The sequence below is a fragment of the Amblyomma mixtum genome, chromosome 4, assembly GCF_055824585.1.
Source record: "Amblyomma mixtum isolate Tamu chromosome 4, ASM5582458v1, whole genome shotgun sequence".
Lineage (NCBI taxonomy): Eukaryota > Metazoa > Arthropoda > Arachnida > Ixodida > Ixodidae > Amblyomma > Amblyomma mixtum.
The window spans coordinates 150633258-150658487 of NC_143015.1; the positions used below are offsets into that span (position 1 = coordinate 150633258).

The window sequence follows — 25230 nt, forward strand, 5'->3', positions numbered from 1 at the left end:
TGATTACCTTCTTATTCACCTGTGAGTTGAACCTTTATCAACGGACTACTTCTTGTTGTAAAGGATTCCGGCGAAGCTTCACCCCAGGCCTAAATTTATGGTCAGCCTTTGTCAACATTCACCCTTTTTGTGAATGAGGAAAACCAGTTGCCACCGTAACTCCTCGGCATCGTAGCTGCGTTCAGCCGATGTTTTGGCGGTGGCTGCTAGGTTAGTGCCAGCCAGCCTGCGCTTGTAATGGTGCCGATGAAGGGAGCATGTCGCGTGTTGTGAGAGCTGTAACTTCCATAGGTGTCAAAAATGAAACTAGAAAAACGAGTTTACTAACGGCGCATGTTTGACTTCTCTTACGAAGGGCAGGGATAAATGGACAGACATGAGAGAGGCCTTTGTCATGCAATGGGCGTATTCAGGCTGATGATGATGTCGAAGCAAGAGAAGCCAAGAGATATTTCTGAACGTCTTTAAGTTTAGGAGGTTGTCAATAACTTATTAGTAATAACTAGTAATAACCTATAATCCGATAATTTGTGTGGAGTGTGATTTACTAAAGGTTTATAATCTTCTTTCTAATGGCTGTCTGTGTGGTTGTTATGCTACTTTTCTTCCTTCATAAAGTTGTACGGGGTTAATAATTTTGTCTTTTTTGGCAACGATAGATGTGGCTTCCTGGCTTGTATGTTTATGCATTTCTGTGGTTGTTACTTTCTTTGTTACCAATTTTTTATATTTTTCGTGACTGACTGCGAAAACCCCCCTTAGTACTTGGACATATGCCAGCCAGTTTAGTCTTCGATGTAAATTAAGGTGTTGAGGTAATAAATAAATATATAAACACATGTGTGTCTGTGGATGTGGATAAGTATATACGCGAAAGTAACTTCCGTAAAGCTTCTAATAGGCCTAATTTGCTTTTTACGCTTGACCTCCTTAGAGCGCTTCCATTGTTGCTTTCTATCCAGAGTAGCGTTCTAAGGAAGTCGAACACAAGTAACGCAAGCTTGAAGAGGCCTCTCTATACCCATTGACACAGCTCTGGAATCTTGTTTGCTGATTTGCTTGCGCATTTCCAGGAACAACAAAGGCTATGTTATGCACTTTTTTCATATTTTATCTTCCAGGTCTTAATGTTTGGAAGTTAGCAGGAAACATTGAATGCTGCGAACAAAGAATTTTTTTTTAAAACCATCCGTGTAGCGCATACTGTGAAGAAACTTGGGAAACTGTGGATTAGCTTCCATCTAAAAGCAAGCGAATAGCTGAAAAGTGCATTGTGTAGGTAGGTACCGCACCGAACGGTTAAATATAACACTTCATAGAGAAAACAACACTGGCAGGCAGGTTTCAAGACATACTACCTTTGCTGCATTGACGCGCCTTTAGACTCACCTTGCTTCATTTGTACAGACGTAAGCGGTGGATCCGCTGTTAACTCCAAAAGAAAGCATTGAGACATGTATGTGGTGTAGTCAGAGAGTACGGGATATTTTTAGTCAGAGAGTACGGGATATTTTAATTGGATTAACATATCACGCTGGTTTACAGTCATGAGCGCGGACTGACGATATGTCTGCGGGAGAACGCATCTATACAAGCATGAATGGTTAAATATCGATGATCATCGCTAAATGCTGCATTTCTCGTAGTCTGTGACGCTCCTCAGCAGCAGCTTGTGAAGCAGGGCGTTCTTGAAGCAGACAGTCTGTCCTCCTCTGTCGTACTGCGAGCGCTGAAAGTAAATCCGCAGATGAGACAGAAAACAACCAAATTCGCACACGGGAAAAAATTGCGCCCACATCACTCTACGCGGGTGCAGTGATTATTAAGGTAAAGCCGCAGCCCAGCTACCTTAAAGAAATCTTCATTTTTTTAGATATGCTCGACAATTTTGATCATGGTGTACATTTCTGTAAAAGAGTTTTCAGCGGGACCGAGGAGTATACTAGATGCGTTAACAGACCTTTAGATAGCTTCACATTAAGCGGAGCATTAGAGGGGTTCCAGAAGAGGGCAAATACGGGCTGGTTGGTACATGTTTACGAATTGGAAAAACAGCGTAATCAAAGACGAGACATAAGAGAAGGACAAAACACCAGCGGTGCCACTAACAACCAAATGGTTTGTTGCTACAGGTGGGGCAGCATATAAAAGAAATGGCACGAGTAAAAACACAAAATAAGCATGAGAGAAGGATACCGCACAACCACACAACTTGACTGAAAAAAGGCACGTCACAGATTAAGATACGCAAGTTCCTTTGATAGTAGATTTATCGATGGGCTGCTGATGCAGGTGTTACCGAGCTTTCTGATATGGCATGCCTCCGAAATGACCCTTGTGGTCTCATTGTTGCGAAACCGAAACCGAAACAAGACCGTCCCAAGTCGGAAGGCAAGACAAGCCAAGCAAGCTGGGAAAGGGAAACAAAGAAGCGCCCCTTGGGGCGGCAGTCGTGTCATGTAACCTGAAATAAACGGATGTCGTTTGTACTCGCTGAACGAAGTTGTCTATTTTTAACGAACGCGACACTCATCTTTATAACGGGCGATGATAGTGGTCCGATTGAGATGCGCTTCGCTGTGCACTGTGCTGAGTGTGAAGATTGCGAAGTGCACCTCAATCGGACCACTATCATCGGCCGTTATAAAGATGAGACCACGAGGCTCATTTCGGAGGCTTGCCATATCAAAAAGCTAGGTAACACCTGTATCAGCAGCCCATCGATAAATCTACTATCAAAGGAACTTGGGTGTCTTAATCAGTGACGTGCCTTTTTTCAGCCAAGTTGTGTGGTTGTGCGGTATCCTTCTCTCATGCTTATTTTTTGTTTTTGCTCGTGCCATTTCATTTATATGCTGCCTCACCTGTAGCAACAAACCATTTGGTTGTTACTGGCACCGCTGGTGTTTTGTCCTTCTCTTGTGTCTCGTCTTTGATTGCGCTGTTTTTCCAATTCGTAAAACATTGAGGGGTATTTAATTAATATGACTAACTCAGAAAGATGGGTTTCGTTCATTAAAAACTGGTTAGCTACTTAATCATTCAGTACTCGTTTAAAAATTAAAGCGGCACAGTTTATATTCCAAGGAAAACAAAGAGGGCTTTGGTGCAGCCCTACTGAAACTTTCCATATGAGCCACTCACATGGAAGTGTGGAAATATCATAAGATATAGAAAAATTTATGGACATCTATATCTTGTGCTATTGGAGTCCATAAGCATTCCACATAATTTCTATACGATTTCTGTGCAGCGTGCACGACGTCAGATGGAGTCCATAAGATTCCACACAGGCTTTATAGTCCCTATCGATTCCATGTACTCCATACTGAATCCACACAATTTCTTTTTGAAGCATATGGAAAATAGAGCTCGTTATGTGGAAACTTTCAGTAGCGAGGCTGAAAATTCTGTCTTATCTGCTTGGTGCATACCGTGATTGTGAGTCTGAGCTGTCTGGCAGAGTGCATGAGGTGAACTGAGGAACACAGCGCAACTGAGGGTCGAACCCGTAACCTCCTAAATACGCTACGTTTAAAGCTACGATGGATGCTAGCCGCCCCGTACGGCTCCACACCTATGTTGCGTTGGCTTTTACAAACTGGAATGATGAGAGTAACCATGAGAAAATGAAACCGAATGCACATCTGAGCATGGCGGCAAGTGTTGAACGTTCCAGTTTGGATAGTAACAGCGAATTCCTCACTACTCGCCATTTTCTGACCGTATCGGTTAGGAGGAATACTCTTGGAGTGAATTGGGTCAGGTACTTCTGAACGTTGTAGCGGTTCGCTTATTTCAAGAAACACGGAAACGTTTCGTAGCATTTCCGCGTAGGAAATGCATTGTCCTAGGATTTTGCCGATACAGGCTGAAGTGGGCCATTTAAGTCCTCTTAAATACTAAATTCAGAATTGTGTAAACCGGCTTTAAATTCAACTGTTACTATCATCTACTATCATCTAGACCTTTGGATGGAGGAACGGTCGTTACCGATCAACATTTTATTCTTATCAAAATGGCTGACACCGCATCCGTATTAAGCGCTTGCTCTCGAACTGTCTCCAACATCTGTTGGTGTCAGTGGTCTCTCTTTAAAAAGTAGGGATAAAATTCCCCTGTCAGAGAAGAAAGACTGAGGCGCAGAATACTGCCCCGAACGTTGCATCCTGATACAGCCTCCTCTGTGAAGCTGTCTGGCTCGTAAAAGTTATTTTCTTACATTCCCACGCTTTGAACTTCTCGCCCTTCCCCCATGTCTACCTTCCTACAGCCGTTGTCTGAAAGGTAGAGGGTCGGTCAAATGTTTCCAGGCCACAGGGTCTGTTTTTGAGCAGTATAGTGACGTGCCGTTCTAACCTCTGAGAACCTTGGTAGCTTTATCGGCATCTGAAGTTCCAGGATATACGGTTCAAAGTAGACCGTGCGGCCTGGGAGCTTTTGACCGACCCTGCACATACTGAACATAACTTTCAGACAATTTTCCTCGAAATGCGACATATTTGCAATATGTATTATTTGGGCCACTGTAAACTCGGGTTCTTGCTTGCTAAAGCTTCCGCACACTACCCTTATTAGGGGTAGAGGGTGGCAAACACGGCATGCGTCCTACTATGTAAATTTCATGTTCATTTACGAGGTGAAGTAAATATTGACATTTCTACGCCCTGCATAGTAGACGGTCCCCAAGAAATTACGGGGTCAAGTCGGTGAGTGCGAAGTTGAACAGTTTTGTGAGAGTGCATTGCTTTGATTTGTTTTAATTATTCGGACAATGACAGCTTTTTTTCTCAGTGTCACTACACCAAGAAGCACAATAATGAACCATAAGTGAAAAGTGCACACTGTCTGCGACAAAAGAATTTCTGCCTATTCACTTTTTTTCCTCCCTTTCTACTATATTCGTTCTCACGCAATAACAAACTTCACTCTGTATCTGCCTAAACCCAGACAACACCAGACGTCTCGAGGACGTCCTAAAATGGTCACACCGTCCTCATCCCGAACAGGACATTCTGAGTACCTTTTGAGGGCATCGACGGCAGAACGGCCTCATGCAGACATCTTTAGTTTCTACTCTGCTGGACGATTCGAGGATGAAAATTCCTAGAATGACCAACAACCATCCTACTGCTGGACAGCATAGTGGAAACAAACTGATATCAAATCAGCTTTATCACTGCACCTGGCTCTCATTACTGAAAAACTGCAGGTTTATTAAAATATGTGCGCATGATAGTGATTTAATGAAGGAAACCATTATGACAGAAAAAGTATGCCTTGAGGAGATATGTTACTGTATTTTTGCTTATAAACTTGGTCTTCTGTGCCACGTGCTTGTAATGGGTTTGGACTGTTGAGATTTTTGGGTCACTCGTATTTTCAATCCTGGCAGAAGAATTCAACTTCAGAGAGAGCTGTAGCTCTTTGCGGGACTGGACATAGCAAACAAAACGCCTGCTGTACCTCTTCCTTTTGCTTATTCAGGATAGCTTCTCTTACGTTAGCCTTGAATTCGGCACTCGTTTGAAAACAAAGCTCGTGATACAAATCCTGACGTAGTCCTGAAAACATCGCCAAACATGATCCTCAAGACACCCTGACAATGCGCATCGGAAGGACAAATGGATCCCATTTGGACTGCTTGAGGACCAGATAAGGACAACCTTAAGACATCTGAACATCCTAATGTAGGCATCCTGAGGTCAAACTCAGGACGTCTTACGTTGTCGGCAAGGCTGTACCAAATTTGAGAACTGATCCGCAGGTGGTCGAAATTATTCCGGCGCCCTCCACTACGGCATCTCTTCCTTCCTTTCTTCACTCAGTCCCCCCTTTATCCCTTCCCTTACGGCGCGGTTCAGGTGTCCAGCGAGATATGTGAGACAGATACTGCGCCAATCCCCCTCCCCCCCCCCCCCCTCCCCAGAAAAAAGAAACGAAAACCACACGACACGTTTGTGGTGAGGGTTACCCTGACGGATCGTTTGGCGGATATCGTTCACCGTACCATTCGATTCAAGGTGCTGACGCAGACGTAGCTCTTGGAAGTCTTCTCCGAAATGGCCCATTTGCTGTGGTCTTCTCTGTTACTGAAGTCGAGATGCTGCTGCTTGCTCGTCTTGAAGCTCATCGCCTGCACGTTGGTCACCGTGTAGGTTTCGTTGCAGTGTGCCGGAACCTTGCCACCTTCACCGTTACGCCATGTGGACGCAAAGAGATTCGACTCCAGATTACTGGCCACGACGCTTGAGTAGACGTCTGCGAGGTGAGAGTGCACGCCGTCAGAGTTGCGATCTAAAAAATACATTTTAACAGCGATGCTGTTTAAGCCGGAGGCTGTTAGTCGTGCGCAGCGTGTGTTCACAGTAATGAGGTCACCCACGGATGCCTAACGCCCCCTGTCGGAGCGGACGACAACTATTGTGTTAGTTGTCGTCCGCTCCGACAGGGGGCCTAAGGCGTCCTTGGGTGGCACTGAACTAAACACTTGTACGAACTGATGACTGAGTGTTCGTTGATCTTGTGGTGGGGGGAGGGGGCGGAGAGGGCGTACCATAGACAACAACAGATAGAAATGATAAGTATAATCACGGTTAACTTAGTCGAGCCCAACTCAAACAGCATCGCTGTGTCATCAGTCTTACACGAGAGTGTAATCTGCCCTACAAAATCTGTTTCTTCTCCTAAAGTGATCGGGTAATAACACCCTGTCGAAAACAAAAATAACAGAACCTGTTCAAAAATACGACGGCATGTTTTGTAGTGTTGTAACGACAGACTCTTATAATGTTTTGTGGTATTTTTATATCATGCTCTAGTTTTTTCTATAGTCTGTAGTTCTGCAGTACATTTATGTAGTACACAGAATTCCGTTGTTACTACAAAAATTTCTGTTGTTGTACGTTTTCGGTCGAAACCGTTAGAGGAAATTTGTTGTGACTACAGAAAATTTCCTGTTGTGTTTTTCGATTCAAAGTGTTATCCATGCCCGACATTTTTGGACAAATATTTATAAATCTGGAAAATTGTGAGATACTCTTTGTGAAATTTTGAGGGCAATGGTACATTCTTCTGATACGTAGCAAAATCTTTCTTTTAAAGTGTTTCCGTCGGTCGCATCGGACAGCTAAGACTCGTATAGAAAACCAATGGGGAAGGTTTTTGATGATAGAAAACAAGTTAATGCAGGAAAAAAATACAAGAGTGCCGTCGGGTGATCTGCGGATATAGAGACTATTATAGTGAAATCTTACATATGAAAAAATTGCGTTCAGAACTCTTTCCCGTTCAAAAATGCTTTTGTCCAGAATTGCTGGGTATGACAAACATGTGTATCAAAGCGCTATGAGTTCTCTTTGGCTACTGTGAAAGGTTTAGCCTTAAAATTAACTATATGAGGCAGCCACTTGCCAGTAGTAAAAGCTTTTTTTTCCCGCTCTCGTTCCCGTGTACAGTTCAGTGTTTGCGCAGTAAAGATCGTGCTTTTAGAGCGCAGCTCTTTGGCGTCCGTTCCTGGGTTTCGCGTCGTCGTCGGCGTCGGCGTCGGCCTCGTAACCAGCTCCGCCCCCAATGTAACGCTTTTCAATTGGTCGAAATGCTCGTGACGTCACAGTGCGCGAATTTCAAATGGGACCAATTGTACTTTGGCTAGTAACCATGCAACCAATCAAAGGGATCGTATAGTGATGCTGCAACTAAGTTGGACTGAGTTTAGTTAATTGCTTAATTAATCAATTAGCCTAATTAATATAGAGGAGAATGAAGAGGTCAGAAGAAAAGAAAAGAAAAGAAAGACGCGCGCCGCAGCGACAACAGCGTCCGCGGAAAGAGACGCTGCTGAAAAAAACAGATAAGTACGAAGCCGCGTTCCCTCCACCACCCCGCACTTCCCCACTCAGTAAGACGTTGCTCGTTTCATATACGTTGTGTCGAACATCCTAGACAGTTCCAACAATTGACAGGTTAATGACAGAACACGATGGATAGAAATACAAGAATATAAATATGAAATAGCCTAATTAACCTTTCTAGTTAGACCGCATAAATCAATAAAACCGAGAACGAAATTGGTCGAGTTGGGGAATCGAACCAGGGTCTCCGGAGTGCGATACGAGCACGCTAGCCACTCCGTAATGCCAGCTGAATGGTTTGGAATGAACAAAGGCGCGTCTAGCTAATACGGCGTCTTCGTTCACTCCCATCATCCCCCTTTCCCTTACGGCGAGGTGCAGGTGTCCACCCAGATATGCGAGAGAGATACATTTCCTTTCCTAAAAAAATAAATTTACCGTCCAGCAAGGCGTACAGCCGAATTGGCGATGGCGTTCTGTGGACTCCCTGGCAGCGTTGCAAGACGCTGTCGCGTTCCACTCTTGAATTTTTGGCCCGCCTACGCCCTTTTTCGGGCACCCACGGCCCTTTCTTCTCTGTGACCTCTCCGCCTGAGCTAGGCCTACTCCGACGGACGCTTCCGCCACCAACGCCATCATGGAGGTGCAGGTGCAGGGAGAGGTTCTTAACCCCAACGACTACGACCCAAGGGACTGGACGCACATTCTTAGTGTGCCTGCTCGCTCCAAGGACGTCCTTTCAACAACCCGACGCCAGGAGGGCGCAGCCTCTGCTACCGGTACCCCCAAGTCTCCATGCCTTGAAAAGTCAGCGCACCTGCAAGCAACGCGCACAGCTGCGCAGCGTTCGCGGCAGCAGCCACCGCTTCCTGCTGCAGATTACAAGATCGTTTTTAGATCACGAGGCGGGCTGCAGCTGGACCTGCTTCCACCCCGACAACTACGAGAGGCCATCCTCCAAGCGGCGTCCCAGCTTAAGGAGCCAGCGCGTACCCAAATCAGGGTACACCCGGTCAACAACACCTGCACCGTCAGCACGCCCCTAAAGGATGACGCGCTCGCTCTGGTTCGGGTGAACACCATCACACACCAAGGCAAGAAATTCGCCGTAGCACCTTACATAGCCCCGCCGGACGGAGCAGTACGCGGAGTCATCTCCAATGCTTATTAGAATGAGACCCCTTCAGAGCTCCTGCAAGACCTGCTCACCGGCAACCCAGACGCCCTCATCGTGGACGCCCGCCGAATGGGCTCCACGCGTTCCATCTTAATAACTTTCCGGGCTGGACCTGTCCCACGCGCCGTCCTTTATGGAGGAGCCCTCCACAGGTGCACACCCTATCGAGGGCATATAGACGCCTGCACTAACTGCCGCGTCCCTGGTCACCGGGCAGACGTGTGTGTCCACCCAAGATCCCATAAGTGCCCCCGCTGTGGGCAGTCCCACCCAAAGGAAGATGTGCCCTCATGCACCCCCAGCTGCATTCTCTGCGGAGGCCCTCATATGACCGGCACCGGGAACTGCAAGGGACGGGGCCACAAACTAGCGTCCCCGAAGAACGCTCTCTCTCCTCCGGGTGCATCGCGGCTTTCCCGCTGCGATCAACCAGGCACAGCCAGCAGACGCAGCTCGACGGCTTCCCGGTCGCCTTCTACAAGCCGGCAGAATGGCAGCAAGAACGCCACGCGTCTCACCTGGGCAGACCGCGTTTCCGGCAAAACCCGTCAACCCCCACCACCCCAGTCCTCCCAGGCAGACCCGAGAGACCAGGAACTCAAGGCCTTGCGTGACGAGGTAAGCCGCCTTTCCTCTCTCCTAAGCACCCCCGCCCCCTCCATGCCCCCTCAACCCGCACCCCCTGTCATTAATTCGAGCTCATCATCCACAGACACTTCGAGCACCCCTCCTGCAAAGAAACAGCGCACCACAGACGCCACACCCCATCCCGTGCCCCCAGAAATAGACGCTAAATTAGCAGCACTCGAAGCAAAATTTGACCATAAACTAAAGGAGCTAGACGCCCGCCTCGAGGCCAGATTCAATCACCTTGCCGCCGCCCTCACCGAAAAACTTGAGCAGCGCATGGACGCTATGCTTACCAAGATGATGGAGCTCTTGGAGCATAATCTTACCCATCGCTTCACCCAACTTCAAACCCCCTCCACTCCCCCCATCCTACCTCCACAAGCACAAAACACCTTCCCTGAGCCACACATACCAATTGACACCCGTCTTAATACCCTCCTCAATTCCCCCAACATCCAATATGGCGGGGGGGGAACACTAATTATCTCCCCATTATAACTTGGAACTGCCGCGGCTTCCGGGCAAAGCGCGCACCTCTGCAACTTCTCCTTCCCACCATCACACCCACGCCCCACATACTTCTTCTCCAGGAGACTGCACACCGAGCAACCCTCCCCAGCTACACATCTACACACTCGGATACCACTAACACACCCAGGGCGTCCACACTCATCCACCGCAGCCTCACCTACAAAACTCATCACATTACGTCTGAGACGCCCTGCGTGATCACGGAAATTCTACATCACACACATTCACTTCCTTCTATATTTATAGCAAACATATACCACCCCCCGTCCCTGCCGATGGCCCCGCTAGAATCACTTCTGCGAAAGCTACACCGTCTAGCAGGGAAACATCCCCTACTCATCGGTGGGGACTTCAACAGTCAGCATACTGACTGGGGATACACAACCACGACACATCGAGGTCGCAGGCTCTGGCTGCTCCTGCAGAACCTCCAACTCACTGTGCACAACACGTTTCAGACGCCTACGCGGATCGGCAACAGTGTCAGCATGGACACCAGTCCGGACCTGACGCTGAGCCGCTGTATCCGCGGCGTTACCTGGAACAGAACACAACATACACTGGGCAGTGATCATTACATTATACAAATCACTGTCCCATACAAACCACCCCGTCACGCAAATATGACACACGAACTCATTAACTGGGATGCCTTTCGCGCTGCACGCACCGCCCTCCCAGACACTCCCATCGCAGACATCGATGCATGGGTGCAATCACTCAAACATGACGTTCACCACAACACACGACACATTGAAACTACAACCGAAACACCGACCCTTGACACACGCCTAGCCCACCTCTGGGAGGCTTATCACAGCATCCTGGAACGCTGGAAAGGCAACAAACACAACAGAACGCTTAAAAAGCGGCTGGCCGCGCTGCAGACACAAATCCAACAGCACTCTGAGGAGCTCTGTCGATCCAACTGGGGACAGATATGTGACGGCATCGCCGGCAACCTGTCCAGCAAACGTGCATGGCAACTCCTCCGACACCTCATTGACCCCACACGCACCAAATCAGCAGCACAGCACCACGTGACACGCCTCACACATGAACACATTGACGATCCCGACACCCTTCTAGACACACTTCAAACCATGTACACATCTCCAGGCGGCCCCATACCTCTACCGCACTACACAGGACAAGCAAATCCAACACTCGACACCGACATCACGGAGACGGAAGTCAGAGCGGCCCTCCTGACTTTCCGCGCCAACTCCGCACCTGGTGCAGACCAAATCACAAACTCCATGCTCCGTAATCTGGATGACCAATCGATCACCCACATTACGAAATACTTCAACCAGTGCTGGAGGGAGGGTAACCTCCCGCAGTCCTGGCGCCACGCGAAGGTAATATTTATACCAAAACCCAACAAACCACTCACCATTCAAAACCTTCGCCCGATTTCGCTAACCTCATGCCTCGGGAAGCTCCTCGAGCATGTTGTGTTAGCGAGACTCACAAGTCACATGGCGGACAACAATCTCTACCCGCATAGCATGGTGGGATTCCGCCCTCATCTATCCGCACAGGATGCCATGCTGCAACTCACACACGACCTTTTTGACCCGCTTCTTCTAGGTCACACCAAGGCAGTCTTAGCTTTGGATCTCTCCAAAGCTTTTGATCGCATTGAACATCAGGCGATCATGACTGCTCCATCCCCATTGAATGTGGGTGTGCGCACGTATGCCTACATTCAAGCATTCCTGACTGACCGCACGGCTGAGATACACTTCGGGCCTCTGTCTTCCACCTCCTACACACTTCAGAGTATCGGCACCCCTCAAGGGTCCGTCCTTTCCCCCTTTCTCTTTAACATAACCCTCATACCCCTCGCCCGGAAATTGGCAACTATTCCCCACCTCAAGCACACTCTTTATGCCGACGATATCACCCTGTGGACCACCCACGGCAGTGACGGCGACATAGAGAACACCTTACAGGAAGCAGCCACCCTCACCCAAAATTACGCACGGACCATCGGACTGTCTTGCTCCCCAGAGAAGTCCGAACTGCTCCTCATCCGGCCTAAGAACCACCGCTGTCCCCGCTCCCCCATTGCCATTGAATTGAATGGTTACCCGGTACCTGAGGTTGGCACCCTCCGTGTATTGGGCTTGCACATCCAGAACGATGGCAAAAACACCACTACCCTCAAGAAACTCAAGCAGGTTGCAGGCGCGATATCGCACCTCATCCGCAGGGTTTCGGGACATCATAGAGGCATGAAGGAGCGCGACCTATGTCGCCTCATTCATGCCTTTGTCCTCAGCCGTGTACTGTACACTACCCCATACTTACAACTATCCAAACATGACATAAACGCTTTGGATGCTTTGATTCGCAAGGCATTCAAGGTAGCACTTCATCTTCCCCTCAACACACCCACAGACAGATTACTAGGCCTGGGCCTCCACAACACGATCGGGGAACTGGTGGAGGCCCACCGACAGGCCCAATACATCAGGCTCACAAAAACTTCCACAGGTCGGTATATCCTGGACTCCCTGGGAATCAAAATACCGGCCAACGACCCAACCCTTCTCGCCATCCCACGATCCCTTCACCGAGAGCTTCTCATCAGGCCGCTCCCGAGGAATATGCACCCGTCCCACCATGAGCAGCGCCGCAGAGCCCGTGCGAAGGCACTCCATCGAGCGTACGGCCCCCAGCCGGACGCCGTATGGGTGGACGCTGCCTGCACGGGTGATGAAGCGACAGCAGCTGCGGTGGACTCCTCTTCATCCACCCTCTTCACACTACCTCTCCCTCCAGATACGTCCCCAGAGGCTGCAGAGGAAGCCGCCATTGCACTTGCTATAACCCGCACGGAAGCCCGGTATATTTTAACTGACTCTAAAACTGCGATTCTAAATTTTGCTCGAGGCCGAGTTCATGTCCCTGCTTTTGGCATACTGGACTCGCCCGATGCACCCCCGCCCCGCCAAGTGGAGCTGATATGGGTGCCTGCGCACTCCGGGAATCCCGGAAACGAGGCCGCCAACCTTTTAGCCCGAGGTTCTTTAAACCGGGCTCAGGTGGCCTCGGATCGGGGATTCACGAAGGATCGCATGCACTCATTCAGTGAGCTGACCCAGGCATACAGAGCCTCTCGCCAGCTCTACCCCCCGCCCCACCCCTCCCTAGATAACAGACACGCAACACTCTGGCGCAGATTACAAACACATACTCTCCCCTCGCCCCTTACCCTAACCCACTATCATCCCTCCTTCCCCACTCCTGCTTGCGCCCTATGCCCAGAATCCTTCGCTTCTTCCCTCCACATCCTTTCCCTCTGCCCGGCGGACCCTCCCCCGCGGGACCTAGAGAACCTCAAGACCTGGGAGGACTGGGAGACCCTGCTGCATTCGGAGGACCCGGCCGTGCAGACCATCGCCACCGGCCGTGCTGCCAGTGTTATGGACCTCAGGAACATAAACACTTGAGTGCAGTGGGGTCGTGCGGGGACCCTGGGGCGTGCCCCGAATTCCTTTGTAAATAAAGTTTTCTCTCTCTCTCTCTCTCTTCCACTCTTACAGGCGAAGCTTAACATGTTAACCACACATCAGTAACACACGCAGACAGCCAATGGACGCGTCATTCGCTGGCAGCACTTGATTCATCATTCACAACCACATTCTTAACGTACGCTCCCTTGCCGCACATGCCAAGGACGTACACCACGATCACATTCTGCGCTATTCCTCTGTACTTTGCTTTGCTGAAACCTGGATGGATCCCGAAGAGCCTCTCGAAATCATAGATTTCCTATACTGCTGTGGTGCTCGCAGAGACCACAACAGAGCGGCGGGAGTCGCTATCTACTTGCGCACAGGTCTCTCTGCAATACCAGTCGAAATGTTTGGCACGTCACATGAAGTTGCCGAACTGTGCGCCGCAAAGTTGCCCAACGGCTTGCTGGTAGTAGCTGCCTACTTCGCCCCTACCGCACTCACGAAAGACGTCGTGCACTTCCTGCAACTCGCATTAACCGTCCATCGATCCACACCGATGTTAGTAGTGGGGGACTTTAATGTTGACATAAAGACAAACAGCAATTTCCTAACACTTATGCGGGAGAACATCCCGTTCCTCTCGCTCGTAACGCGTCCCACGGCTGTGACAACCTCGCGAGGCACTTGTATAGATCTCGTCTTTGAGAATCAAGCATTGCTGTACCAAGTCGAACATATATCAGTCTATTTCTCCGACCACAAAGCTTCCTTCATGACTGTCAAGAACTGTTAGTGGAGTCTTTGTTAAAGGAATACGTGTGAAAAATAAAAACAAAATCTGTGATAGCGCATACATGTGTTGCTCGATTTCTTTGCCTCAATCTATCGAAAAGGTGAAACAGCTTATTTGCTGCGCTCAAATTTCGCATTAGGAAGTAACGCAATCGTCGGTAAATTTTTTGTATGCATTTTCTTTTCATGCGTGGAAAAGGGACGGCTTTGTTCTCTTCAAGTGACAAGAGTCACTTTTGCAAATGGCCCCAAGTTATTGATGTTTGCCTAATGGAAACATTCATCAAAAACTTTTGAAAGAATAGCACGTTGTTATTCACCCAGAACTCACCCATCTTTGTGCCGGGGCATTGCTGTTGCACGTAAAACCTAGTACTCCCCTAGTTCGAAAAAAATTAATGCAGTACTCATAGGAAGATTATGGACTTCCTCGGAAGTCATTGGGAAGTAGAGAGTTTCTGCAGCTCTTTAATCACTTCCGGTTCCGTTAGCATAGCTTAATATGCCTCAAAAAGAAACGCTGTCTATGATATTAGGGTTTGAACTACAAAATCTGGCAGATGCGTCAGTATTCTTTCTGAAGGTTCCATTCTTCTTATACTGCAATATAACCCAGTTCTGACCACAGTGTCCTTCGTACGTTTATGTTATTGGAGATAAACGGCTTCTGCCCTGTTGATTCGGCACGCCTAGCCGGAACTTCCGACACAGTCGGTCCTAAAATAGGAATGAAATTTTTGTTTTTATAGCCTCGGGAGGCTCGTTTCGACGCGATAAAGCTGGTTTGATGACAGGCTTCTTTGCATTACTCTGGAAGGTGCTGTATCCCACGCTCAAGTTTCAAAATAGTACAACAATATTTTCTCGCAGAAAAAAATTTCATGCACTGTTTCTCCACTGGGAATCGTAAGTCTGGTTCTTCAATGGGCCGCCCATGCGAACTTCCGTGCACACTATGGCATGGAAACTTAGTATATCCAGCGCTCGTCGAGCAACGCACCTCTCCTGTAGCGGCCGTGCTTGGCGAAGCTAACGTAGGCGTTGTGAGAGACGTCCTTGAGAGAAGCCGTCAGTACCCAGGGGGAGCTCTTGATGAACTTCCGGGCCAGCAGGAGATTCAGGGCCGGGTGGGTTTTGCGAAGAGACGCCGGTGCGTAACTGTCGTAGATGTTGGGATACTGCAGCCTCAGATGCGTAGCTGCAAATGCGGCACGCACGAAGTCCATCACCACAGTTGGTACCATGTACTCTACCTATATCGGAGTAAAAAGGGAGTAGGCTGTCCTCTAGCGCACCCCCTTTTTGTTGCGATAGCAACACTACGCCAGCCAGCTCGGCTCGTCGCGTGGTCGCACTTCAGCCGTATGCCATGGGCCACGAACGACCTTGAGCCGCCGTTGCTCAGCAACGCCGCAGCCGCGTTCCAACCGACGGCGCCGCCGTCGACGCCGCTGCCGTCGCCGCTCGCTCCACCCATAGAGTTTCTTACTGTTTTGTAGAGGGAAAGCTGGCGGTGCTGTACTTCAGCCACCATGGACACTCAAAGCATCATGGGCCGGTGAGCTACTCGGTGCGGAACAGTTGTATTTTTTGGGAACACGGAGTGTCACTACTGAGAGGTTTCACTAGAAAACGCTGTTCGTGTGTGGGCAGGCAGTCGACTTTGGCGCGAACGCTGTGTGCAAAAGCCATAGTAGCGAACCCGCAATAGCACACGACGCCAATAAAAGGTTTCTTTTTTCCGAAATGCCATTAACAAACCCTTTAAAGTGTTTAAGCAACAATATTGGTCTGAAACATATTTCCTTTTAAAAGTGCGCCTGTTAATCACGAAATATTAGACTTTGTAGTGTTCAATACTTGGCCAATGGGAGAGCGAGTCATCTCTTATTTTGAACAAACTTTTCATTTACATGCTTTTCTGCTCATTTGTTGCAATCATTAGGCAGAATATTGTGCTTTTCTGCTCATTTGTCGCAATCATTAGGCAGAATATTGAATGCTAGGACATCCTTGATTATCGAACCGCATTTATTTTTGCATTACTTTTTGGCCAAAAGTTGTGGTTCTGCAGTCGGTAGCTCACCGGTCCATCATGCTTTGAGCGCCCATGGTGGCTGAAGTGGTCTTGAGGGGCCTCCATGCAAACTCCCATAGGAGGGAGGGTCGCCAGCTTTCCCTCTAGGTAATAGTAAGAAACTCTATGGCTCCACCAGATGTGCTCCGCTGGGGTAGAGGGAGAGGAGGTGTCGCCTCGCGGCGGGTATATTTAAAGGGTGCGCGCTAGATTACTTTACTCCCTTTTGACTCCTTACTGTTCAGAGTGTGGCAGTAGTATGGGTGGCAGTGAAATCACAGCAGTAGACACGATGGCACATCTTACCGATGGTTTCCAGCTGACTCGTGGGGAAAGTGACGCACAGCACGTTCTGTCCATTGTCGCGTCCGTTTGAAGGGTAAACATACATTCCCTTGTGCAGCGCGTAGGGAAATTTGGGTACGCTGTGTATTATCCACACGCCAGACTCGTGGTCAAAAATAAACAGGCCTAGAAAGTCAAAGAAAAAGACAGTGTAAGTGCGTCAACTTTGGTGGCGTTAGTCGACAGAGAAAAAGAGTCTGGATGTTCAAAGTTTATCACAGCTGTCGGAAGGATCTGGACGCCGAGTCTAATCCCTCTGCTTTATTCAATTTTACAGCGGCTCGTACGCTGTGAAAATTCCGTAGCAGCAAACTACTTACTCTAAAGCCTTTGAAATGTAGTCACAATAGCACACACCCCGGTAGTTTTCTCTCTAGCCAGCCCCTCAAACACTCCGCCCCCCCCCCTCCAATTTTTTGATTGACGTATGGTTGTCACCTACCAACCTATAATTTAGGGCAATACGCGTCACCTGGCCTAAAAACGTTATTGCATAAATTAATATTATCAGAGACGGTTAGAAAAAGTGCACCTGCAATTTCAATGGCAAGGAGACATGATGTAAATGGCGTGATTTCACCCTGATAAACTTCTCCACAAATGAAAAACACAACAGGAAATTTTCTGTTCTCACAACAGATTTTCCTGTAATATTTTGGGAGCTGACAACATAAATTCTTGCAGTAACAACAGAATGCTCTGTAGTATTGTGCAGCCCTCTGACCTAATAACAGAGCCAGTTGTGTTGTGACAACAGACACATTCACAATAGATCAGAAAAATTTTCTAACGACAGGACGACAAAATATTTTTGTGGTGTTTGTGGTGGTGGAACCAACTCTGCATTTTTCGACTGGGAGGCCTACATAAATTGAATTCGCAGCGGCTGCTCGAAAGGACCATGTTCATGGTTGCACTATCAGATAAGATTACACTAAATTATGGGAGCCAAACTAGGCTACCTCGGATAGGGAACTCAATATTGACATTAACTTTCTAAAACGAAGGGAAATCGGCTCCATAGTACATTCGTTTCGAGCATATTAAATCTATGACAGAAGAATTATTGATTGTCAAATAATCGTTCGTGAGCAAAGGCGCTCACGTACATACCTTTGGTGTGTCCATTGCTGGTCTTTTGGTCTTCGTGATGGTAGGGGGGATCATCATTGTAAACTGCGTAAGTAATGTTCTGCACGAAAACAAGAGCAAAAATATTCTATTCAACATCAAATCAACTTTATCTTCTGTTCCTTGTGTGCTGGAGCGCACCATATATCTTCACAAGGGATAACAAAGCAAGAGAGAAATTTTGTGCTACGTGAAGGATGGAGCTTATTATACGGGAAACGAGCTAGGTTTCGAGAAAATATCACCTTAAAGACACATTGACAACAATACGATCAGTGGTACGAAGGAGGCAGCACAACACCCCCACAACGATTATGAAGAGCTGGCCATGCAACATGCAGCATCATTTCCTCTTTTAAGGACGTGCAGTAGCATTGTCTGTCTAGCTAAATAGCCTGTGTGGCGCACTCACATTCACGCTATTCTAACTTTAAATCTTCGCTCCTCTTTGAAATCGGAAAGAGTTCGGAATATATAAATCGGAATATATATATATATATATATATATATATATATATATATATATATATATATATATATATATATATATATATATATATATATATATATATATATATATATATAGTGTGACGAAGACGAAGCTGGCAGTGGCGCGGGACGGAGCGCTCGCGCTAGGCCAGCGGCCATTAAAATCACCTCTTCTTCATGGTTCACCACGTCTCATTCTTCGGCTGGCCGCCACGTTACATTTGGTGGAGACCCCACCGACCCAAGACCCCACTGACCCAAGACCCAAACGTGAAGACACCGCCCCCCTGCCCCTGCCGTTCGGTGCGTCCAGAGACCTCGGCCGTCAGCTCCTGGCACCCTACGGCCCGGATGCTTCGTGGACCGGGACTCATTCTCCCATCTTTCTCATCGTGACGGCCAGCACTGCACCATCTTCTACATACTGTTCAACCCCCCACTCAAGACCATCGCCATTCCGCCGTCTGTTCGTCACCGATCGGGGCGATCGCTCGGAGGCCCCGGGTAGTGTGACGAAGACGAAGCTGGCAGTGGCGCAGGACGGAGCGCTCGCGCTAGGCCAGCGGCCATTAAAATCACCTCTTCTTCATGGTTCACCACGTCTCATTCTTCGGCTGGCCGCCACGTTACAATATATATATACGATGATGAAGTTTCGATGAAGTAGCTGGTTTCTTTCCTCGGTTGTCTAAATTTCAATGACGCCATGGTAGCAAGCACTAAATGTGTGGACGTATGACAATACTGGCAAATAGTGTAGCAAAAGAGGCTCAATATTGTCACGTCAATAGCTCTCGTGTTAGGTATACAGCATAAAGGTTTGTACATTTCCCTCCGAGCGTGTTAAGCGAGCACGTATGGTGATATTTAGGCGCTATTTGTGAGTAGACGCACATGGGACTTCTGCTTTGCCGTGATTGGAGCGATGGTGTTGGCCAGCGCGTTTCCCTCCTCGAAGATGTTTTGCGTGGAAATGCTCCAGTAAGGCGTGGAAGTGGGCGTCTTGGAGTCGATGTACACGTATTCTTCTCCGCTCGGAATGCTCACTTTGTCCTTACCACGGGGGCCTCGGGGCAATTTGTACATGAAGAACCTGGGGAAAAAAAATTGGCAGTGGTTTAGCTCTGGTTAAACCTGGAGGATCGCGAAAAGCAACGAGGAGAGAGAGAGAGAGGCGACGGAGAGCGCGCGGCAGCGGCGGCGGCCCCGGCACGCTAGCTATGTGCCGCTTCTGCGCATGCGCAACTGGCGAGCACCCGCGCAGCGACGGCGGCGGCGCGCCAGCGGTGCGCCGTGTGACGTCACTACTCCTCGCGCGTGCGCAGTATGGCCTTTCGTCCTTTCATCAGCTCCGCGAAATGGCTCGGCGACTCGCGTAGTGTTGCTCTCGCAACAAAGTACACAGAGAAAATTTATCGTGTTTAGGCAGCTTTTTTGTGTATTTAGTTTCTTTTTTCAGGGTAATTCTGCAATACATAGTCGGTCGCGTATATATGTGCTAAAAAGAACTCTTATTCATGATTTTCATTCCACTCCCAGCATATATTTTTCATGTGAGTACACGTAGCATCAACTTGAATATGAGGTGTTGCTCTAATCGCATATCGACTAACTTTATCTAAAGGCTGAAATGTTCCTTTTTTGAGAAACAGCTGATCGAAGCGACGCGAACAACTATGAGCACGAGATTTGATGGCCACCATACCTGCAGAAATAAGCCCTCCTATAAGCTGCCTCCCGGCATTTTGGCAAACTCAGTCATAATTTTGCTAAACAAACTTAGCTTTGTAATAAGGGTTCAAATCTTCTGAAGGTATAGAAGATAAAGACAGGCATTCATATTTCAGAAATTAAGGGCACAGGAGTCATCTGGGTTGAACGATTCGAAAGGAAACTCAGAATTTCTTTGGGATTGTCCCCAAAAATTGTGATAAGCTGGTGAAGGATGTGTGGCCGGAATTGAATTTGCCCCCTCACATTTCGTCCAGTGTTTTCCTTATCCTCAGCTCATAGCCCGTTCTTTGCTTTCCGTCACATGGTGTTGTTAGTGGCTATTTATTGTTAAGAAAATAAAAATAAAAATAAATATGGAAGGAACAGATGTTGCTAGCCACGGCATCTGCCATCGAAACCTGAAGCACCTGAGCTGCGGCTAGCGGGAATAAAACGACAGGGAAAGGGAAAGAAAGGGAGGGAGCAATAGAAGAGATAGGGGTAGGGGGAAGTGTACACCGTGCACAAATACAGTATAACAAAATACAAATAAATGTTGGGTGCTGCACCGCGCAAGGTTTTGAGAGTACACGGTGCGTGGGCGTGCAAGTTGCCTTTTTGTTGCCAGATTTATAATCTTCTGCTTTCTAAGAAACTTGTTGGCTTCTCCTGCAGTTTTTTTATTGCTTAACACATTCTATACCTTTTGTTTGTTTCACTATTTTTGTGTTCTTGTTTGCAGTTCTTGATTTGCCAGTGTTTTTCTTGTGTTTTTTTGATAGATTTTTCCGCCACCTAAGTGTGGTTCTTACCTGGCCACCACCTACTTGTTTGCAGGTGTCGGGGGGTAGGTGGTCATAGTCCTTTGCACACGAAGGAAGACTCCCACTAAGAACTGACATTTTTCGAAGCGCTAAAACAACAAGGACGCAGAGGGAACAGACAGGGATGAGCGCTCGTCCTTGTCTGTTCCCTCTGCGTCCTTGTTGTTTCAGCGCTTCGAAAAATGTCAAATCTGCACCAACTAGCCCGATCCGCTACCCTCCTGAACCACTAAGAACGAAAGAGGGACCCCTGCTCTCTAACCACAACCTTTAGCAAAGGCTACGCTCCGAAAACCAGCTGTACCAAAGCCTACACAGGATTTGGCCACCCAAAACTTATGGCTACTCAATTAGAAGCTCTCCTGTGCTTACTGAAATTTCAGCTCAGAGATTCAGAGCTCGTTAACGTTACATACCGGTAGAGTTTTTTGACGTTTATAGATTTTTATTTCAAATGCGATTACATATGTGTGATAGCGGTGTGTGTAGCTGAATTGCAGAGCAAGGCGGACATAATGCACACTATACATCGCAACTAAAATGTAATAAGTTAAACAAAATTAATCCATAAAATTTTCGATTGTAGGTTTTAGGACACGAGATTACATTAAGAAATTCGAGGCTGTCAGTATCGAATTGAAATGGAGCCCAGATTTTTAGTTTTCTGAGTGGGCACTGTGGTTCGAAATATCGAGCGTCAAAAATACGCTTTTGTAAGGTCATTGAATTGGATTTCCCGCATTGCACATTCACAAAATGGCGTCTCTGTCGACAAAAACAATTTTATCCTTCTACATCCTAAAATAAACAGACTAAATCTGTATTCACTGCATTAAATAGGCAAGCGGCGCCTTTAATGCCTCTTTGAGTCTCTATGCCTTATGCATAAATTGAATTATTACCTAGAGAGTCGCTCAGTCTGCCCACTTCTCAGTTTAGAGTTTGCTTCGTATGCAGGGGTCAGTAAATGTTGTTTGTGTTCACGCAGACGGAATGAAACGGGCCGAAAGTAAAAAATTGAAACATTGAGACTTACCAGTCGACGTTGGCATTTTTGTCGTTCTTGCAGGATACGGCCGCACTGGACAGAGTTGCCAGAGAAGCCAACGCAAGCAGCAAACACGTCAGAATAAAAATCTTCATATTTACAGGTGCGTTTCGAAAGGATGGGAGCTTCGAGTCTTACTTAATCGTCTGCTCACTGCTGCTGAATAAAAGCTCGCGGATTGCTATCAGCTGCCGCCCACCATTGAGTCCCAGCGACCGCCGCAAAGCAGAAATCGCTGCAGCTTCTTTTATATCTGCGAAGCGTCAGCGAGCAAACAATTGCATCGTAGGTAGATAACGTCCGGTGCAGATATATCAGTACCACATATCAGTTCCTATACACCCCCAGCACATAATGGAGCTCTGGAAATGAGGGTCCGTTTACCGTCCTTGATCTTTGGGGTAGCCGTATCTTAAATCGTTCCTGCGAGCACTATCTTCTGGGAGTTATCGCGAGCACCTTTTTCTTGTTATATCGATAATATTCCGATGATCGTTCCGTCAAGCGTTACGTGGCCGCTTGCGACCTGTGTCAACGTCGGAAAAGGCCCTCCACTCTGCCTGCCGGTCTTCTGCAACCCATCGACACACCTCCTGAACCTTTTCACCGTGTTGGCCTCGACCTTCTTGGCCCTTTTCCGACGTCCCTCCTCGGCAACAAGTGGATCGCTGTCGCAACTGATTATACGACTCGGTACGCCATCACGCGTGATTTGCCGTCCAGCTGCGCTACCGATGTTGCCGATTTTCTTCTGCAAGACGTCATCCTTCACCACGGCGCCCCTCGTCAACTGCTCACCGACCGCGGTCGTTATTTTCTATCCAGAGTAGTTCACGACATTCTTCGTTCGTGTGACACACAGCACCAGCTCGCGACAGCTTACCACCCACAAACCAATGGGCTTACGGAAAGGTTCAACCGCACGCTCACCGACATGTTAGCCATGTACGTATCGCCAGACCACCGAGATTGGGACGCAGCCTTGCCTTATGTGACATTTGCATATAACTCTTCCCTTCATGACAGAACAGGCTATTCTCCTTTCTACCTTTTGTTTGGTAGGCATCCCACCTTGCCTTTGGACACACTCATGCCGCCTTCTTCATCCCCCACCACTGCTTACGCTCGGGACGCCATCTCCCAGGCCACGCTGGCGCGCCAAATAGCACGTAGTAGGCTCCAAGCCTCTCAAGTTTCCCAGAAGTCAGCCTACGACCGCCGTCACCAGGCCGTCGAATATACCCCAGGATCACTCGTCCTTCTCTGGACGCCCTCTCGCAGCGTCGGTCTATCCGAGAAGCTCCTTTCGCACTACCGTGGCCCTTACCGTGTCGTGCGCCGTGTTACCGACGTGAACTATGAAATTGCTCCCCTTGAAACCTCGCCCTCGTCATCTGGCGCCACCACCGAAATCGTCCACGTCTGTCGCCTTAAACCTTACCACGACGCTCATACGTCGCCGCCCTAACGCCGAGACGGCGTTTCAGCAGCCGGGGGTCCTGATGCGGTTAGACGACGACGACAAAGAGCGATGGCACGAGTGCGCAGAGTAGAAGACGACAACGAAGTTCGGACTGTGTTCTCGGTGGTGCCGCTCGCAGCTGTTCTTGTCTATTTGTAAATATCTGTAAATATATTCTTTCCCGCAACAATATAATTACTTAGTGTCACATCAGGGCCGAACGGTATTACAGTCACCCCAGTGGGACCCTCAGGGGCCGAAAGTTGTACACTACATTTTCAGGTGTCAGCACCATCTGAACACCCCATTTAAATTTCCTTTTAAGCCCAGGGGCAATGTGGGCTGCCCTCACTGAGCCCATATTAAGCCTAGGGAATGCAGCCCGTACGGCCCAAATTGCGCCCACAATGTTGGACGTAGTGAGATTGGTCAAATGCATTTTTCTAACTGTAATGATGTTAAAAGTGTGGCAGCCAGTCCGGTGCATCCTGGTAGGGTGGCACAGTTATTCTTGCGTTTGACCTGATTACTTTGTACAACTTACATGAGTGTGAGATAAAAACCATATAATTTTCCCAACAGGGTAAAGATGCTAAAATAATTTACGCTTCATTAAATATAGCAAGACATTAACGAATTAAAAAATGCGCACAAGATATTATACAGGCACGTCGGGGTGGTCACTCGCTGTACGCCCCATTTAAGATGGACTGCGGCATTGAATAAGCAGCCGCATCTTTGTTTGCTCCGTTTAATCTCGCATATAGCCAGCATTTATGTCGCATCTACCCTCAAGCAAAACACAAAGGACTGATGCTGCGGAGAACTTGAGGCACGGCTGTTTTCCAGCCCCACAGTGGCGGATGTGGTACCTAAAGTGGCAGTTGATTACGCTGCTAAATTAGTGCGCTACTGGAGACTTTTGTCTGGTCTGGTTGGCGCACATGTAATTGACGGAAACCGCAGCGCGCAAGAGCGAAGACAAGAAGGAACAGAAGAAGGAGGGGCGCGGTCCTGTCTTCTTCTTCTTGCCTTCGTTCTTTTCGCGTTGTGATTTCCGTCAATTAAATTACTACACCAGAATAATAATTTAATTGCTCTAACTTCAATGCAGCAGAATTTTCATTAGGCTGCTTGGCTGTAAAAAAACTGCTAGGACACTTTGGCGACTAAAGTGTTGAGAGGCGAAAGCCGAGGACACTATGCCGTGACGACTTCCGCTGGATGCAACGTCACACCGTTCCCGTGGATATATCGATAATACATCTATCGGGGATCTTAAGCGTTAATTACGCTTTATTACACACTTTTTTTATCGAATTTGACCCAAATACGACGTTTTTCCGACCATTCTGTGACAATTTTTACTATGCCGTGAAGACTTCTGGTGGATGTGACGTCACATCGTTCCCGTGGCTATATCGACGTCCGTGCTCTTTCAACACAATTTCGAGATTTTGCGTATAATTAATTAACTAATTAATCTACAGTCGTCAAACTTGGTTTCTCGGTTCATTTTTTCCTCCTCTATCTGAAGCAACCATTGGTTTTCTTCTATCCTTTTTAGTTCCCGAGTTAAACGCGTGTGACACGCTTTGTTAACGGACGACAGTATGAGCCATTAAAGGCTTCCGTCTTAAAATGAACTTCAGATTACACTTTCGTTTTATGTCGTCGTTATGGAAAGT

The 25230-nt window shown here is 47.9% G+C and overlaps 1 protein-coding gene and 1 long non-coding RNA gene across 2 annotated transcripts in view; one reads left to right on the top strand and one right to left on the bottom strand.

Moving 5' to 3' along the window:
* The window catches only part of LOC149348760 (uncharacterized), a 61677-nt gene extending 39381 nt beyond the window's left edge, over positions 1-22296 (top strand). The window contains exons 2-3 of the long non-coding RNA XR_016292298.1: positions 6171-6268; positions 22102-22296. This is a non-coding gene — a long non-coding RNA (uncharacterized LOC149348760). The remainder of the gene's footprint in view (positions 1-6170; positions 6269-22101) is intronic.
* Positions 1493-22492, bottom strand: LOC149348762 (plancitoxin-1-like). Its single transcript, XM_089585894.1, has 7 exons — positions 22069-22492; positions 19390-19588; positions 17989-18067; positions 16837-17001; positions 15454-15651; positions 6011-6261; positions 1493-1729 (listed from the first exon to the last, which is right to left on the bottom strand). Exons 1-7 carry the CDS (start codon positions 22173-22175, stop codon positions 1625-1627), a joined length of 1104 nt encoding a protein of 367 aa, XP_089442020.1. The 5' UTR covers positions 22176-22492; the 3' UTR covers positions 1493-1624.
* Between the last annotated feature and the right edge of the window lie 2738 nt (positions 22493-25230).